The 19483-nt window shown below is 41.8% G+C and overlaps 2 protein-coding genes across 8 annotated transcripts in view; both read left to right on the forward strand.

The window, feature by feature from the left end:
• The window catches only part of piezo1 (piezo type mechanosensitive ion channel component 1 (Er blood group)), a 135513-nt gene extending 118532 nt beyond the window's left edge, over positions 1–16981 (forward strand). For 4 of the 7 annotated variants that reach the window (XM_019865743.1, XM_019865744.1, XM_019865745.1 and 1 more), the window contains 12 exons: positions 1651–1803; positions 6775–6836; positions 6958–7116; positions 7271–7418; positions 8128–8316; positions 8734–8826; positions 10287–10459; positions 12006–12128; positions 12228–12307; positions 13151–13340; positions 14836–14977; positions 16255–16981. In XM_019865743.1, the coding sequence (XP_019721302.1) occupies positions 1651–1803; positions 6775–6836; positions 6958–7116; positions 7271–7418; positions 8128–8316; positions 8734–8826; positions 10287–10459; positions 12006–12128; positions 12228–12307; positions 13151–13340; positions 14836–14977; positions 16255–16377 (1635 nt within the window). In that variant the 3' untranslated portion in view covers positions 16378–16981. Of the gene's footprint in view, positions 1–1650; positions 1804–6774; positions 6837–6929; positions 7117–7270; positions 7419–8127; positions 8317–8733; positions 8827–10286; positions 10460–12005; positions 12129–12227; positions 12308–13150; positions 13341–14835; positions 14978–16254 lie in introns of those variants that run through there. The other 3 variants (XR_002167733.1, XM_019865747.1, XM_019865749.1) reach the window with 3 other exon arrangements.
• A 965-nt stretch (positions 16982–17946) lies between these two features.
• Positions 17947–19218, forward strand: LOC109513348 (zinc finger BED domain-containing protein 4-like). Its single transcript, XM_019865742.1, has 2 exons — positions 17947–18787; positions 18969–19218. Exons 1-2 carry the CDS (start codon positions 17970–17972, stop codon positions 19216–19218), a joined length of 1068 nt encoding a protein of 355 aa, XP_019721301.1. The 5' UTR covers positions 17947–17969.
• The last annotated feature ends 265 nt before the right edge of the window (positions 19219–19483 follow it).

Genomic DNA, 19483 nt, shown 5'->3' on the forward strand with positions numbered 1-19483 from the left:
ATTCAACAGAATGTCAGTATAATAAGCCTCTGAATGTATTCTTTTAAATAATTTTGTTATACTACTCATGATTAATATGATCTATTGCTAAAAATCCAGAAAAGTTAGCGGAATTATAGTCACCTTGCCGGGTACAAACGCAGAATTGCTGCTGGCTAGCCTGCACCCTGCTCAGTAGCTTGCACACTTACTCCCGCAGGGTGTTTTGATGCGAATGTAGCATGCCGCGTGTCGAAGTCCCGCTTTACATTTGACCATTTAATCGATGCTATTTTGTCATTGCAAATTAGACACACTGCAGAACCTGTTCCCTCCACAAAGGCGAATCCTTCGGTCCATTCGTCCTTAAGTGTACCATACTCATCATCTTTTTTCTTTTCGCCATCTTATTCGTTGAAGGATTAGCTTTGAGCTAATGACCGAGCGGGCTGATTCAAAAGGGGGCGTTTACCTGTTTACGCAGCAACAGCCAACGTAGGCCAGTATCAGCCAATCAAAATTTCTCCTGGAGCCAACTGCAGCCCTGAACAGGACATAAACAGTGAAAAATTGATGGATGGATTAAACAAGCAAGAATATTTTGTTTTATCTGCGAGCCAGATGCAATCATCAAAAGAGCCACATGTGGCTCGCGAGCCATAGGTTCCCGACCCCTGTTATAAGTCCTCCTTAGGCTTTTCTATGAGAGATGTACTGTAATCACTCTTAATTCAGGGTCTGTCTGGGGATCGCCCAGCTGAAGTTGAGCCAAGAGCACTTCCAAACGGATAGACCCAAATTCAAAACTCAAAACATCCTCCTCATGAAAGATGGTGTCAGGCAGAGGTGCAAAGGCCTAACAAGAGGCATACAATGACTTGTATTCATGTTGGACAGTGAAGAGGAAGAGGAAGACCAATACAGGTTGGTCAGACAGATATAGATGGGAAGGTTGTGGAGCAGGTTAGGATGACTCAAGGATAGAGAGAGAAATGTGTTGACTGGTGCCAGTCGTGTGTTAGCGAGATGAAAAGAATACAAGAGGTGATGAATGAAGCAATAAGAGAAAGAAGAGTTAAATTGTGATTCTTGCAGACCAGGAAGTGAATGATTAGTAAAGTGAAAGTTTGAATATCCCAAAAGATAAGATATGTTAGCATTTCGTATCGGTGGCTATTTTTGACCAGGTTGTTCTAGAAGGTAAAAGTACTTCTCAGGAATGGAGGAAATGCGTTTGGGTGCCCTTTTTGTAGACCAAGGGAGATGTGCAGAGTTTTGGGAACCAAAGGGGAATAAAGTTGATAAATCGTCATCATGAAGTAATGGGAAAGAATAGTGGCTGTGACACTCAAGACAGAAGTGAGTATTTTTGAGGAACAGTTTCAGTCCAAGGAAGAGTAAAACAAATACATTAGAGTGAACCACCACTGTTCGTGGGTGATCAGGACCGTACATAACTAAAATCTGCATGTAATTGACGCTCATTATAACATAAATGCATTGAAATTAAAACATTTTTGAACCCCCCAAAACTTTTGAATAAGCAGGCACAAACTGCCAATAAGCATTCTCCATGAAAAACGGAGATTTGCTGCTCCACTCACCAACCAGTCCAGTATAGTATACAGCAAAAATTTCTTCTTAATCACTTTCTTGTGTTTTTTGCCTTAGAAACACAGTGCAGCAGCTGATATTGCCTCCACCTTGTCAGAGGACCAAGTTCCCGAAGCATTTCTAGTGATGCTTCTCATACAGTTCACCACCATGATCATCGACAGAGCTTTGTACCTGCGTAAGGCTGTCTTGGGGAAACTCATTTTCCAGGTTCAGTTCACCTGTTCATATTATTCATGTCATTATTAAATCAAGTCAAGAAACTCTCCACAGTACAAAAATGTGTCTTGAACATTTTCCTGATGTTTACCATATGTGAGATTGTAAATCCATATTTCTCCCCTTTTCAACATTATTGTGAATGTGATTGTTAGATCAAAGCACTGTAAAACTGGAGTATGGACATCCCAAAAATGTATTTTTGTGAAGAGTCACAACAGAGGTGGGGAATTCAGGTTCCTTGAGAGCCATATCTTGCCGCTTTTCGATCTCTCTCTACTCCAAGACACCTGATTCAAACGATCAGTTCATCACCAAGCTCTATAGAAGCCTGAAAAGATCATGATCAATTGAATCAGGTGTGTTTGGAGTAGGGAGAGATCTAAAACAGGCAGGATGTGGCTCTTGTGGAATGAGAGTTTCCTACCTCTGTTCCACAATATTCTAAGTAGAGCTGTGTGGTGAACCATTCCAGTGAGAGTTTGAGATCTCGGCTTGAAAAACCAAACAATAATCATCTGCAAAAATCAGAGATACAAGACTAAGGCCACCAAGCTTTATCCCCTTGACACCTCCGCTGCGCCTAGAAACTATAAATAAATAATAAAGCTTATCATCAGAATCAGTGACAAAGAGTGATTGAGTTCAACCTTCACTTGAATCTGACTTACTGCTGACAATGCGAACCAACATCAATAGTCCAAGGACAGAACGGCCCATATCATGGAGTTTGGTATCCAGTTCCCCGGAAGCACCCGCTATAGAGCTCCTCAAGGGACAGAGTCAAATGCTTTCTCCAAGTCCTCAGAACACATGTAGACAGATTTGGCAAACTCTAATGTAACCTCAAGGACCCTGCCGAGGGTGTGGAGCTGGTACACTGTTCCACAGCTGGGATGAGAAACACACTGCTCCTTCTGAGTCTGCGATCCGACTCCCTATGCACCCTCCCCTCCAGAACCCATGAATAGACCTTACAGGAAACGAGGGTGATTCCTCTCTTTGGAACAGACCCTCCAGTACCCCTTCTAAAAAGAGACACCACCATCCCTGTCTGCCAATCCAGAATCACTATCCCCAATGTCTACAAAATTCTGAAGGAGATGTGTCAACAAGGACAGCCCCACAACATACAGAGGATAAAGGAACTCCCGGTGGATCTCATCCACCCTCACAGTTCTGCCACTGAGGAACTTCTTAACCACCTTGACTGCAACCCAAGGGATAGGAGAGCCCACCTCACCGAGTCCCCAGCCTCATCTTCATCAAAATAAGTTATGTCGGTGGAATTGAGGAGGTCTTCAAACTATTCTCCCCACTGACTCACAATGTTCTGAATTGAGGTCAGCAGTGTATCATCTCCACGATACACAGTGTTAATGGTCCACTGCTTCCCCCTCATGAGATGTCAGCTGATGAACCCAAATTTTGTGGAAGCATCCAGAAGTCGTTTTCCATGTCTTTGCCAAACTCCTCACATGGGTGAGTTTCGTCATGGTTCTGTTCTGTTTTGTCTCCAGCAGGTGGCAGTGGAGGGCCTTCCCTTCCATTCCTTGTCTTGTCTTTATCTCTCACCTGTTATAAAGGACTGTCAAGCCCTAACCACTAGTCAGATAATTCGTCTTGTTCACAACTCTCGTCCAAGTGCTTGTTTTCTAGACCTTCTCATCCTCATCCCTCTCGTTATGGTGGAGAACCTGACATCCGTGGTCAATTTATTTACCTATGCTGTCTCTTTTTTGACCAGCAACCCTACACCTACTCCCAAGATCTTACTAAAGTTGCATTCGTTTTGAGGCTGTTGACTGGCCAGGATAGTTCTTGGATTATGGCTGTGAGCAATGCGTGCCTGGAACTTTAGTCCCCCTTCCCTGATTTTCTTGCTGAGTTTCGTCATGAGTTTCACCACCCGGTTCGAGAAAAGAAGGCCGGAGGACAATTGGTACATTGTAACAAACTCCATTAAATTTCGTATATTAGTGGCAGAAAGTGGTTTTGACGACTGCACGCGGCACAGTATTTTTCGCCGTGGACTAAGTTCCTCCCTCAAGGATGTGTTGGCAGTTCAAAATTACGCCACTAACCTGGAGAAACTCATTAGTTTGGCTCTCCATCTGGACAACAGCATGAGGGAGAGATGCCAGGAACGTGGGCAGGAGAACACTCAAGCGACTTTTAAGACCCTCTGCGACAGTAGGAGATGATCACTATGAGACCCACATAGCCTCCATTCAAGACAGCCAACCGACCACAGTGCTAGCTGAGTGCACGGAAGAAGCTATGCAGCTTAATGGAGGTCAGTTGCACCCTGAGGAAAGGTTGTGGCATTTCCAAAATGGGACATGCCTCTCCTGTGGCCAGTTGGGTCACAGAGTGCTCAAATGCCCTGCAAGACCTTCATGCAAACTCCATGTGTTCGCGTTACCATGGCCTAAAGTCCATGACCGGACATCGATTGGAACATACCCATGTGTGAGAACTGGAGTCCATTCTACCGTGTAGTCCACCCGTCAACTCCTCCCCTTCGTCGTACAAGAGTCGCCAGGCGTCTCGGAACCAAGGACCTGATGCTCATGTTCCGGCTGCACCACCTGTTTCTGTTCCGGCAGCGCAGATCCTATAGTTTGCTCCAGTGGCGCATGTCCTGCGGCCGCCACTCTTTTTTGTTCCAACGGCGCACCTCCTGCGGCTGCCACGCGTCCCTGCTACAGTGGCGCATGTCCTGCGGCCACCACTTGTCACTGCTCCGCCAGCGCTCGTCCTGTGGTGGCCACTCGTCCCTGTTCTGGCGACTTACGTCCTGCGACTGCCACCAATCTCTCTGGTGGCGCACAGCCTGCTACTGCCATCTCATTATTGGACCTGTCACTACCTCGCACGACACCATTTCTCTAAATCAGCTCACTTCATCATCCTGTCCAAGCTACTATCTGCCTTGGAGCCAATCTCCTCATTAATCACATATTCTGCCTTCATGGGATCCTGGCAGACATTGTGTCTGACCGGGGGCCGCAATGCGTCTCCCAGGTGTGGAGATGTTTCTGTCAAGCTCTGGGAGCCATGGTGAGCGTGTCTTCCGGATACCACCCCCAATCGAACAGACAAACTGAGAGAAAAAAAATCAAGACCTAGAATCTGTGTTAAGATGCGTGTGCCTCCATCAACTCACGTCTTGGGCCATCCGTCTGTCATGCGTTGAGTATGCACACAATACATACTCATCTCGTCGGCCACAGGGCGGGCTCCCTTCATGGCTGCATATGGATATCAACCATCGCTGTTCCCATCACAGGAGGGGCTGATTGAGATACCATCGGTTCAGCTCCACTTGTGGAGGATCCATAGAGTCAAAGTGCAAACACTTTGTTTTTCTTCTTTCTACCCCCCCCCCCCAATTTTGCTGCTGTAGACTGTAAATTTCCCCAGTGTGGGACAAATAAACGATATCTTATCTTATCTCATCTGATCTTACCTTATCTTATGTCTGGAGGGAGACCAGGGCCGCACTGTCACCCACTGCCTCTTGCAAATTGGGCCATTGCGGATCGTTGCCATAGTGGGACAGAAGGTGTAGCTTTTACCCGAGACTGACATCTAGCCGGTACATCACGCAAGTTTCACAGGACCTTTCGAGGTGGAAGCCGTAGTCCAGTGTTTTTCAACCTTTGTTGAGCCAGGGCACGTTTTTTACATTGGAAAAATTTTGCGGCACACCACTAACCAAAAATGTGATAAAATGACACTCTGAACAGTGTATTTAATTAAAATATAATTTCTCAGTTTATTTATACTCAATCAGTGTGAAACCTGGGGCTGTTTAGATCAGGGTTTTTCGAACTTTTTTGAACTTTTTTTCATTGAAAAAAATCTCGCGGCACACCACTAGCTGAAAATGTGACGTGCCGTGGCACACCGGTTGAAAAACAGAGCCGTAGTCAACCCCATTTCCGTCAAGGCACCCACCATGAAGGTCCACCTGTCTTCCACGTTATCCTGCTAAAACCCCTGGCATCCAGCCCCCTGGTAATTCCTCCCACCCTGCCTCCTCCTCCGCGGGTGATTGACAGCGAAGCTATGTACACGGTGAGAGAAATTTTGGACTCTAGGCGCAGGGCCAGAGGTATCCCGTATCTCGTCAATTGGGAAGGGTATGGTCTGGAGGAGTGACAGTGGATTCCCCGCTTCTGGATTCTAGATCCGTCTCTTTTTACCTTCCACTCTTCTCACCCATCCAAGCCAGATAATGTGCCAAAAGGCATCCATTGATGGGGCGGTACTGTCATGATTCCGTTCTGTTTAGTCCCCAGTAAGTGGCAATGGTGTTCTGCTCCTTCCTGCTGCGCACCTATTCCTCATTGGAACACGGACTATTTAAGGACATCCCAGATGCCAACTGACTGCCTAATAATTCACTTTGCTCATACAATTTGTTCAATGGCTGTTTTCTGGAAGTTCTCGATATTGCTCTGTATTCTCATTCTCCGTTCTTGGTTCTCTGTTTTCTGTAAGTTGTTTGCCTGTGTTTATTATGACTCTCGGTTTTGGTATTTTCACGAGTGGGTCAGCTTGTCCTTTGGTGACAGATAATTTTGTTTGTATTTTTTCCTTACCTTCTGCAAGTGCTTTTGCTTTCTCTCATTTTCTCCTGATGTGTCTACCAGCGTTTGTTTGTACTTTGTCTGCTTTTCGCCATTTTTTGCTGTAAATAAATATTTTTTGTATACTTTTATCTGAGTTTACATTTGTAGAATCTGATTCTCTTACGGAACTGTTATTTTTTTTGGATTTACATTATTTCCTGTAGGAGATACTCTATTGATTCAGTATTCATATAATTGGATTTTAGTCCATGTTTTTGGAATAATTCATCACCAAAACCATTGTTCCATTGTCCTCGCAAATAAGAATTTCATGAAAATTGATTCAGAAATGCCTTTAACCATCGTTTTGCTCTTATCCAAGGTTGTTCTTGTCTTTGGGATACATCTGTGGATGTTCTTTATCCTACCTGCTGTCACTGAAAGGTGAATTTCAATATAACATTTTATGATTAGATTTTCATACTGACATGGTAACAAACCAAATGTTATTGTTCCATTATTTTCTTAATATCGTAGTTGCTGCTACCACTTTTTCCATTTGTAGGAGATTCAATCTGAATTTTGTGGCCCAGCTGTGGTACTTTGTCAAGTGTATCTACTTTGGCCTGTCAGCGTACCAGATCCGTTGCGGGTACCCTACTCGTATTCTTGGCAACTTCCTCACCAAAAACTACACCCACCTCAACTTATTTCTCTTCCAAGGGTATGACCACAATGCAATCCTGAATCTTTCAATGATTTGATGTTGTTTTTATATCACAGCATTTTTAAGTAATGTTTTGAGTTAAACAATAAGTGTGTGTCTGGGTGTGTGTTTATTTGTGCGCCTGTGTGTTCATGTGTATCTGTTTGTGTAGTTTTCGACTAGTTCCTTTCCTTGTAGAGCTGCGAGCAGTAATGGACTGGGTTTGGACGGACACCACTCTGTCTCTGTCCAATTGGATGTGTGTTGAGGACATCTATGCAAACATTTTCATCATCAAATGCAGCCGTGAGACAGAGAAGGTAAGACTTACTTAATCAGCTTTCGGACAATGGCAGGAATGTCCAATTTGTTGCCCATTCTTGTTTTGTAAAAATAACATTCAATAGATTGACAAAGTGGAGATGTTGAATTATGAACTACTGTATTTGCTTTATTACCTGCAACACAAAGATGAGATGATTATAGAAGCTCTCGGCACATGGAGTGTCACCAATTGTCACCCTAAAGTTCCTGAAGGCTCCTAATCAGGGGTCATCAATGCAGACCTATTCCAAAAATGGCTCACTAGTGATCGGACATTGTGATATCAGGGGAATGTTGTGGAAATAATCATTTGAAAATGTGAACACTGGCAGATATTTATAGTAATCAAGTTTTGCATATTGATATTTATCTGTTTCCTAATTATTGATAGAATTCATCATACCATGAGCAATGTCTTCACATAAATTGTAAATGTTATGAACATTTAACAGGTGACTGTGATCAAAGGTTATTTGAGCAAATTTCTTATTTAAAAGGAGTGTGTCAAACTGGTAGCCCTTCCCACTCATCAGTAGCCAAGAAGTGGCTCTCAATTTCAAAAAAGTTGGTGAACCCTGCTGTAGATGCTGTGGGGCTGTTTTGGTTGCCATGCCTCTGCAACATATGAAACAGTCTGATATATGTCTGTTCACTCGGAATTAATTAATTTAAGAACACAGCCTTATGAACATTTCTCCCCCTCAGAAATATCCCCAGCCTAAAGGACAAAAGAAAAAGAAGATGGTGAAATATGGAATGGGTGGACTCATCATCATCTTCTTAGTGTGCATAATATGGTTTCCCCTGCTCTTCATTTCATTGGTCAGATCTGTAGTGGGTGTTGTCAACCACCCCATTGATGTCACTGTTACCGTCAAGCTAGGAGGATATGAGGTAATCAGGATGGCCACCTGTCTATGCTTCCATTTATTTGTTTCTATTTCTTACATATTTCAAGTATAACATTTATGCAGAATACTGGTATTGGTTCATACTTGACTATTGAAATCTATGTAAGCACAATTTTTTGATGAGTGGGGAAATATCTATAGACACAAAGCTTGATTTTTTTTCCCCTTCATGTTATGGGTTCCAGATGTCCATTTATTTATTTATTTTTAAGAATGAAGTTTTATTTTTACGAGAATCGGTTTGTACAAAACAAAGTAAATTAGCTAATGCACTCTCTTTCACAGGTAAACTGAAATCTTGATATTTTGGATTGGGAAAATACAAATATGATCTGTCACTGTTTTCAACACGAATGACATTTCTAGTTATATTTAGGTCTCTATTTTTGTGTGTTCACAGCCCCTCTTTACCATGAGTGTCCAGCAGCAGTCGATTCAACCTTTTACAGAGGCAGAATATGAAAAACTCAGCAAAAAGTTTGGGAACAATGCGGTGCGTTATGATTTTTGTCCAGCATGACTCAAACTGGACAAAAATTGTTGATGTTCAAAATAGCCCGTGCGACTCACAGTGCAGAGTTCATGGGTTCGATTATGGGTGCTGGCCTTCCTGTGTGGAGTTTGCACGTTGTCCTTGTGCCTGCGTGGGTTTTCTCCGGGTACTCCGGTTTCCTCCCACATTCTAAAAACATGCATGGGAGGTTAATTGAACACTATATTGTCCCTAGGTGTGAGTGTGAGCGCGGATGGTTGTTTGTCTGTGTGTGCTCTGCTATTGGCTGGCAACCAGTTCAGGGTGTACCCCACCTACTGTCAACTGGGATTGGCTCCAGCAAGCCCGTGACCCTCGTGAAGATAAAGCGGTTTGTATAATGGATGGATTGATGCTGCTCTGCTGTTCCATACATGTTTTTAGTACTCTGTGTCAGGGTTCGTGGGGACGAGACGAGGACCCAAATGCAGAGATAGAGCAAAGCGGGTTAGCATTCAAAATGTTCATTTGAATGCCCAGTGCAACTGGGCGTGAAGTGAAGTTTGGGTGAGGTGGCAAGCGGTCCACATTTGCGGGACACAAGTTTGCAGGCTGGCAGGCAGTAAAAGCTCACAAAGACAATGATGGGAACAAGTGATCTGTAGTCAAAGAGTAAGATCATTAAATAAGGTTGGTTCAAGGTTGATTTCAGCGTTAAAGGGCGAGGTAGCTACCAAATTATTTTAGAGTTTAGATAATCTAGTGATGGGTTGAAGTCCTCGAGTGTCCTCGAACCCATAGCATAGCTTTATTTCTGTTTTGGTGAAGACAACACCTTCATTCAAACCAGTTTTCCTTATATGAACAAGTCCCCTAATATCTCTACAGGGTCATGGTTTGTTATTAGTACAAATTTGTCAATAACACCTGAGGGAGGAAAGCATATATTCTGTAACATATGGGTACAAGTCAGAAAAACTATTAGAAGAATAATTAAAACCTGACAAACAAACATTTTTGAGTCGTTCCCTGGAATGTAAAGTATGATGTTTTAACCTAATGAAGTGGTTAACACTGGGCCATTATAAAAACAGCTAACCATTTTGCACTGTAGTGGGAGTGTCTTACCTTTGATGATGAAATGGTCATCTCCAAAAACCAAAGGTTGCAGGGACAATCCTCAACCCTCCATGACCATGTTCAATTGTTCTTGATCAAGATACTGAGAATTGGCTCAACTGATGCTGAGTCATGAGTAGGTAAATGAGGTGACCCTGTGAGCGCTTTTATTCACTGTATACAACCATTTGCCAAGCAGAAGAGGCCGGAAGAAAATACAGATTCCGTTTTAACACTGTTTTATGAAAAGGTCCTAAATGTAAAGATGAAACTGTTCCATATTAGAAGAATTACACACAAGATTGTTTTGAAGTACTGTATTGGGTTTTATTTTGTCATTACTGTATTTTCATTTGTTGTAGGTGGCCATGCAGTTCATTTCACTTTATGGTTATGAGGATGTTGTTACAGCCATGATTGAAGGCAGTTCAGGCTCAGTATGGAGAATCAGTCCACCCAGCAGACAGGAAGTCATAAAAGAACTGCTAGGAAGTCCTTCTGATCTAACATTGCGTCTGTCCTGGAATTTCCAACGGTAAAGTATTTTCTCTTCTTGTTACAAAACATTACGCAGTAGATTTAATGTACTTTATTGTGTCAGTCTGTTTGTTTATGTCTCTGTCCAAACCTCCCTCTAATAGTGACATTAAAAGCTTTATTTTTTGCTGTCGACCAGAGCTTAAAGACCTCATTCGGCACCACGGAATTCTGTCATTTGGAAAAATTAAGACAAAAACAAAAAAACTAGCGGTGCCATAGGCACCAATTTCATGGGTGCCTAGGAGAAGATGGGCAATCTTGATCTAATTACAACACTTGAGTGGTGTTCTGTTACTAGACTTCTGTATACTGTAGGCCCCGCAGTTCACTAATCGACTTTGTCGTCGTGTCGTCACATTTGTAGCTGCATGTTTTGGATACTTGAGTGAAGAGAGGAACGGAGTTGTCAACTGATTACCACCTGGTGGTGTGTTGGCTCCGATCGGGGGGGGGGGAAATGCCGGTCTGACCTGGCAGACCTAATCGTATTGTAAGGTTTTGCTGGGAATGTCTGGCAGAATGCCTTGTCAGAAAGAGTTTCAAATCCAACCTCCGGCAAGGGACATCTAGTTCAAATGGACCATGTTACGTGCCTCCATCGTTGATGTGGCTGATCAGAGCACGTCAGTGCCTGTCGTGGCAGCAATTCCCAAACCCGCTGGTGGACACCAGCAGTAAGGGATGTTGTCAAGCAAAAGAAAGAGTCCTATCAGGCCTTTTTGGCCTCTGGGCCTCCAAAGGTAGCTGACAGGTACCGGCTGGCCAAGCGGAATACAAGTTCAGCGGTCGCTCAGGCAAAATCTCATGCATGGAAGGAGTTCAGTCATCTAGGAAGGACTCAGAATCATGCCACTACTGTTCCACATTAAGAGGAGCCAGATAAGATGTCTTAGGCATCTGATTAGGATGCCTCCTGGACGCCTCCTTGGTGAAGTATTCCAGACATGTCCCAATGGCAGGAGGCACCGAGGATGACCCAAGACACACTGGAGAGACTACGTTTTCCGGCTAGCCTGGGGGAATGCCTTGAGATCCCTTGGAAGATGTGGCTGAGGAGAGAGAAGTCTGGGCTTCCCTGCTGAAGATGCTGCCTCCGTGACCCAAGCGGTAGAAAATGAATGGATGGATGATGTGGTTAAGTTACTTTTCTGTCCACGACAGGAATATTTATTGATCATCATTGGTATTAAGAATGGTCCTTGGAAACATAGGTCCCCCGGACCCCAAAAGAATGTTTGAGAACCACTGTTCAAGAGTTTATGCACACCTGTTTTTTTTTTTTTTTTGGGGGGGAGGGGGGGGTTGTGGGTGTTTCATTGATTGTTGGAGATACCACAGTGTATGCGGTGCATCAATTAGCATTAGTCTGTCTGCCACTGCCTTTTTTTTTTCAAAAGGAAAAACAAATCATGTCTTTAACGTAACTGGATAAAGAGTACAAGATATGTTGAACATGTCAGCTTTAGTTTGCCTTAATCATATTACCTTTACATAGCCTTTTCCTTTTTGGCTGATTAATCTTTGAATTTCCCCCCGAACAGGGACCTGGGAAAAGGAGGGACTGTGGAGCACACGTTTGACAAACATTCAGTTGACCTGGAACCTGGGAACCCTGTGAGAGCCGACCTAGCTTCTCTTCTGTTGGGCAATCGCACTAAACCAGTGTAGGTTTTGCATTGAAAACTCAAATGTTTGTGAGGTTACTAACGTTCCTTTTAATACAGCTGTAACTTACTGTTAAATTGTTTTTGTCTTTTTTCCAGGCATGTTCCAAATATGTTTCCAAATTATATCCGTGCCCCAAATGGAGCAGAGGCCAAACCAGCCACTCAACTATATGAAGGTCACAAAAAAATTTAATATATTTAAATTCTATACATAAATAAGACAGTCCAGAAGAGCAAATCAATATGTCACACATATTGGTACAGCTGGCTGGACACAGCCCGAAGAAGCAATAGGGCTCCCTCTTCCCATGGGCTCACTAAAAAAGTAAAACCATTTGAAATGTGTCCACTTGTGTCAAGTCATAATAACAGAACAAAAAATGTCCCACCCTTGGGTCAGTACATTTTTTTTAAACTGTAGCCCTTTTAATTAGTTGAATATCCTTGGTGGACCAGGTCATCTGCGAGGGAACATCTGACAGAGTGCCCTGTCAAAAGGAATGGAAAAAAACGATATATTGTATTGCCCCGGTTTGGATACACGCACACAGACTAAAATATTTACAAGACAACTACGAGCGAAGCTGATATAGCTCCACTCACACTTTTTCCAACTCTTCTTTATTTATAATGAATCTTGTTGCAGTGCGATCTACTTTACACTTTTTTTTAATAAATGGTTGGAAGAGTTCTTCACCTTATTTTTTGCCTTGGTATACCATTTTTATTTGTAGGAGCAGCATTCACGGGACATTAACTGTATCTCATAAATTCTCGTCAGGAAACTTCAACCGACTTCTCAATGTATTTGTCCACACACACACACACACACACACACACACACACACACACACACACACACACACACACACACACGCGCGCGCGTGCACACAGGCAAATGCCGGTTATTGTGATTGGGTAAAACTGTGCCTTACAACTTCAATGTTCTAATTGCGCTAACATTATTAGAGCAGAAAGAAAAGAAAGTCTATTTTAACATTGTTGTTGATTTATTTTAGGGAATGGAGAAAGGTACCAGAATATAACCCTGTCCCTGATGAGCAACAATCCACTGAACTCCAGTGGGAAACAGGAATGGTGGGACATTGCCATTGAGGGCTGTGCCCCTTCCTCCTGTGGGGTCCTGTCCATGATTGTATTCAATGACAAAGTCAGTCCACCCAGTCTTGGCTTCCTGGCGGGATATGGGTGAGGAAAGCTTACTCACACGCAGCGTGTACATGGGAATTATTCTAGAACGGATATGATCATGATTACAAAATAATATGTCGATACAGTGGAGGAAATGACTAATTTTAATTGTTTTATCCCGAGTTGAATTTGTAATTTTGCTCTCTTGCAGTGAAGTCTCTATTTTTGGAGGATGTTCATTTATTATGGTGACAAACAGAATAATCATTCAAAAATGCTAAATAAATACACACAGAGAAAGTAAAAGTTAATAAATTAATAAATAAGTGCTGAACTAAGGTAAAAGCTTTGAGTCACCCCTTTTTTGCCTGAGCAGGATGTTTCAGTCATTGTCATGCTTTTGTCCTTTCCCTCCATGTTTTGACAGCTGTTTTGTCTTGCCCACGGCGCTGCACAGATTGCAAGGTTGTTTCAATCCAAATCAAAACTATGGTTGTACCAATGTATAATGATTGTATATAATAAAGGAAATTATAGGTAAAAAGAAATACATTTTATAATATAATATGAAAATATATAATTTGACAAAGGTAAAGATACTGATTAGAAAAATAAATTCTAATTCTCCTTTGTTTCATGTGTGTAAATGCCTCACATAGCCGCACAAATCCACTGTTATGTAAAGGCAATCCTTATTGACAGATAAAATGGTAGTGGTGGCCCAGTGAAAGACACAAACAGTAATGACAAAGGAGCGTGAAGGTAAAAACACAAACAGCTTCATTAAAATCTTGTGAGTTGCACAATTTATGTGTTGCCCTTCAAACTCTGGATACATAAATGATCCGAACTACTCAATATGACTTAATGTTAATCTTTTATCTTTCTACAATTGTACCGGTAATACTGGTCAAGACTTACAAAACAAGTTACAATGTAGTTTTGTCACTTTGACAAATTCATACATACCTCAGAGATAAGTATGTATTTTTCTGTCTGTTATTACATGAATCCAAAATGGCTGCCCCATCTTGGTATTTAAGCTTACTTCTTGCAATAACAATAATGAGGATCTCTCCATTGGAGTCAACAGTAAAGACAGATTGGGTGAAAAAGACAGTCCATTTTTTAAAAGACCCAAAATCAAGGAACTCTGAGGAGACTAAGATGCATTTGCGTTACTGTTCATGGAAAAGACAGATGAAGAAATTGGAAAAAACATCTTAGATATCCCAAAATGATATTAGAATCTTCTGAAAACATATTGCATTTCATGAAACTTAATTTGGGACACATCACTGTGAAGACATTTTGGCATTAAAAGTTTCAAAAAAATATAGATATATATATTTTTTATTTTATTCCATTGCGCGATTTCAACCGCTAATAATTAAAATACGTACTGAAAATGCAATTATTAGATTTGCGGATACAATACTGTGATTTTCTTTGGGATTGAGGGAAATGATTAGACTTGAGATGTTGACAGACATTTGATATGATGTTCACTTGGGTTGTTGAAATGATTCTACTTTCTTTGCCATCTTTCTAGGATCATGGGTTTGTATGTGTCTGTAGTCCTAGTCATTGGCAAGTTTGTACGAGGCTTCTTCAGTGAGATCTCTCACTCCATCATGTTTGAAGAGCTTCCTTGTGTGGACCGTATACTGAAGCTTTGTATGGACATATTCCTGGTCAGTAGTCTTGTATTACAGTAGCCTGCAAAAAAATATTTAGACCCCTGTTGCACATTTTGTCATGATACCATAACCATTGCAAATGTGCCGTATTTTCCGCACTATACGGCGCTTCGGAGTATAACACGCACTTTCAATGAATAGCTTATTTTAAAACTAATTTCATAGATAGGGCGCACCGCATTATAAGGTGCATAGAGTAGAAGCCACAGTAGTGGCTGCGGTTGAGTTATGCATCCACTAGATGGTGGTACGCCAAAGGGAATACGATATAATACAGCTTTATTTATATTGAGCTTTCACAACTGCTGCAGCTGTGATCAAGCACTTTACAGAATATTTAAAATACTACATCCAAGAAATCAAAATACTGATCCATATAGAAGGCGCATCAGATTATAAGGCGCACTGTTGGCTTTTGTGAAATGTGAATGCTTTTAGGTGAACCTTATAGTGTGGAAAATATGGTATTTTGTTCGGATTTTGCATGATGGACTAAGTGGCAGTATATTGAAAAGTGGGGAAAAAAATTATATAAGGCTTTCCAATTCTTTTACAAAGTATAACTTGCAAAAGTATTCATTTCCCGGTACATTAATACCCCAAAGTAGAATCTATTGTAACCAACTGCTATCCGAAATCACCTCATCAAAAAATAGAACTTACCTTTGTGTAATGTATGTTGTTGTAAAAAGAGCTGTTTTGTACATACCTCAGAGATTTGAACTTTAGGGACATTAGTGGATGAATAGTACTGTGAAGCCAACTTACACAGCCTGCCCTGTGGTTGAAATAGATTTTAATTATTAATTGTTTTGATCAGGTCATGTTCAATAAAACATACATGATTTATGTAACTGTATTGGGCTCGATCCTTAATGTAAATATTCATATTTTTACTAATGCACTAAAGTTCGAACAAGGAGTTTCTACTATTTGCAGCATTTCTTCTTCTGAGAATGTCTTCTCAGAAGACATTGTATGAAAGTAAAATTGGTACTGCCCAAAATCCTGAACTGAATCAAAAATCAAGTTAACCATAAATTTTATCAAAGTGGGCCCTTGAGTCGAGTCAATTTTGGAAATATGAATTGATACCCTGCCCTATATCAACCCTCTGTATATAAATTTTTTCACATTACATTTTTCCCCACACAGAATATGCCCAGCACAAAACACAATGTGTAAATAGTTAAAGAAAGAAAAATTAAAAAAAAAAAAGGATACGTTTGAAGTTATTCTCCTAAAACTGACACATATGAATTCTATTTCAGGTGCGTGAGACTGGAGAGCTGGAGCTGGAAGAAGAGCTTTATTCAAAACTCATCTTCCTTTATCGATCACCAGAAACAATGATTAAATGGACCAGGGACATCCGCAGCCGAGACGCACAGTGACAAACGGACTGGTTGTTTTCGACTGAGATGCAAAGCTGTTTTATTATTAGGTTTAAGTTCTTTTGAGAACTTCACTGGCAAAGATTGAACAACGGAACAACGGAAGCCCATTTACAAAGTTCAAAGAATGTTAAGAACAGTATACATACTGTAAACATGTTGGAAATGCTAAGATAACTAGGGCAGTGGTTGTTATAAATTGTTTTCAGTTAAAAATCATAATCCTATTGGCTCACGAACCAAAGTTTTTCTACGGAGTGATTAGAATAGGTGGCTTTTTGGGTCATCTGTAAACATTTAGTAAATGTGACCTTAACAGCTTTCATGTTGTATACTGTTTAGTGTAAACAATTCCTGTTTGATGTGAAATCACTATTAAATAACACTTAAATAAATAACACTTGCAGGGATGAGCTCCAGGCCCATATATATATATATATATTTTTTTTTTTTCGCCACAAAGAGCATGGAGCAGTTGTCAAGGAAGAGCAGATTGCTCTTCCATCGATGGAGAATACAAAGACAGAAAAAGGAAGGAAGAATGGAGAGACTGTGCAAAGCCCCGCATACGTTTTGATGGCAATAAACAAACCTTTTTCAGTGTATACAGGTTTCAAGATGGCGATCCCTTTTCAAATATGCATCCAGAGGGTTTGAACATTTCCGAGCAAACACTATGTGCATACTAATGATTTCCCTTGATGTTTTTTTTCAACATACAGTATTTGTTGGTTTTTGTTAAAAAAATTACCGAGGGTCTTTTAACAATAGTTGAGATTTCAAGTTGAACCTAAGTTAAATAGGGTTCCCAAATCCTCTGAAAAACCACCACATTGTGATTCAATCGATACGTCATGCAGTCCACAGAGATGTGGTTAAAGTCAGAGATGAAAGTCCTCCGGATTTTCCCGGAATTCCGGGTTTTTCAAATTTTTATGAAAATTTCTCCAGAGAATTTTCTCTTGTCACCCCCCCGCCCCCCTTCGGTTAAAGCCGCACGTGATTGGTCAAGATCCGTGGTAGAAGAGGGAGGGGAGGGTTACACACACACACACACACACACACACACACACACACACACACACACACACACACACACACACACACTGCAGTTTAGAGAAGGGGGAAGGGTTAGAGAAGAGACACAGCAGCACGCTGTGAGCAGCACGCGAACAAGAGAGACAGGGAGACGAGAGAGAGCTAGTTAGCGCTATAGAGAAAAAAAACAACACGGTGGAAAGCGGAAAGGTGAGAAAATGGAAAGGAAACGCAGAGAAATTTGGACTTATTTCAACTTAATTGATTGTTCAAAGGCAGTGTGTAGACTGTGCAAGGTTAAAATATCCCATAGATCAGGCTCCACAAATAACCTGCACAGGCACATAAGAAAAGTCCATCCATTAGTACAATTTGAAGAGAAAAGACAAGCAAGGGAACCAGCTATTAATGAAGGTGCTAGTGTGTCTGCAACTGTTGCTGCTGCTGCAATGCCACAACTGCCTAGATGTACAACCCAGAGCTCTATGCGCCACTTTATTCAAAAAGCTATAAAACCAGCAAAATAGAACACAATTGATGAGGAACTGGGTGAAATGATTGCAAGTGATTTTCAGCCATTTTCACTCGTGGATGACAAAGGATTCAGAAGATATACTCATGCTCTCAATCCAATGTATGCAATTCGAAGCAGGAAAACACTTTCTCAAAGAATCATCCCAGGCCTATATGACAGAGAACGTGCTGCACTCCAAGAAAGGGTCCAAAAAGCCATAGCTGTTTGTCTAACAACCGACTGCTGGACATCCCGAACCACTACATCCTACATGTCAGTTACATGCCACTTGGTTGAAAAATTCAAAATGGTGACCTGTCTGCTGGATTGTTTTGAGTTCAGTGAAAGACACACTTCTGAGAACTTAGCAGAGGAGCTGCTCAAAGTGGCCAAAGAGTGGAATGTGGAAAACAAAGTGGTTTGCTGTGTAAGCGACAATGCAGCTAACATCACCAAAGCAATTAAAACCCTGAAATGGACCCATCACCCATGTCTTGCACACACCCTTAACCTGGTTGTAAGAGATGCTCTGAAGGTGATGAAGCCCACTGCGGACAAAGTGAAGGGGATAGTGGAATTCTTCCACAGGAGCACAACAGCCACACAGAAGCTCAAATCTACCCAACAACAGATGGGCATGCCTGAGCTGAAGCTCAAGCAAGAGTGTATTACAAGGTGGAATTCCACCTTTCACATGCTAAAACGGATCCTGGAGTCCAAGGATGCAGTCATCTCTACCCTGGCTGTTATCAATGCACCTGTTGATCCTCTGAGCCAAGAGGAATGGGAGGTACTGCAGGAGGCATGCACTGTTCTGGAGCCATTTGAGCAGGTCACTGTGGAGATCAGTGCAGACAGGTACAGTGTACAAATGTTATCACATTATTCTATGTTATTATAATTCAGTTATCATTTTTATTAGTTGCTATTTTTGCATTATTAATATGAAAAGCATATTAGACACGACCAGAAATAATAATATATATTGCTAAAAAAATAAAAAGCATAATTTTAACACTAGTTGTTTACTCTTTTTCAGCTATGTTACAGCCTCTAAAGTGTTGATCCTTTGCAAGGGTCTTCAGAAAGTGACAGCTGAGCATCAGACCAGAGTAACCACAGGGAAAGTGAAAGAGTTAGTGGATGCTCTCTGTGTATCCATGGACAGAAAATTTCACAGAATGGAATGGAACACTGTTCTGTCAGAAACCACCATTCTTGACCCAAGATTCAAGAAGCTGGCATTCACTGACAGAGAGGAGAAACAGGATCAACCCCTCAAAGCTTAGGCACTTGGTTTTTCTTAATGCCAACCCAGTCAGCAAAGGCATCTGGCCCGGCTTCGGCATGAAGCCGGCACAGCTGGCCTGGTGTCGGCAATGGCATAACGCATGTGGGCCGAACACGGCCCAGGCGTGGCAAAGGAGGCACTGGCTTGACTCTGGCAAACCAGATGAGGGCCGGTTGTGGCGTGAAGTATTTGGGCCAGAAATGTATTTCCAACTCCGGCCCGAATATGGCCAGCCAGTATTGAGCCACTCCTAAATGCAGGTT

The sequence above is a fragment of the Hippocampus comes genome, unplaced genomic scaffold (genome assembly GCF_001891065.2).
Source record: "Hippocampus comes isolate QL1 unplaced genomic scaffold, H_comes_QL1_v1.1 scaffold332, whole genome shotgun sequence".
In the NCBI taxonomy this organism is placed as follows: domain Eukaryota; kingdom Metazoa; phylum Chordata; class Actinopteri; order Syngnathiformes; family Syngnathidae; genus Hippocampus; species Hippocampus comes.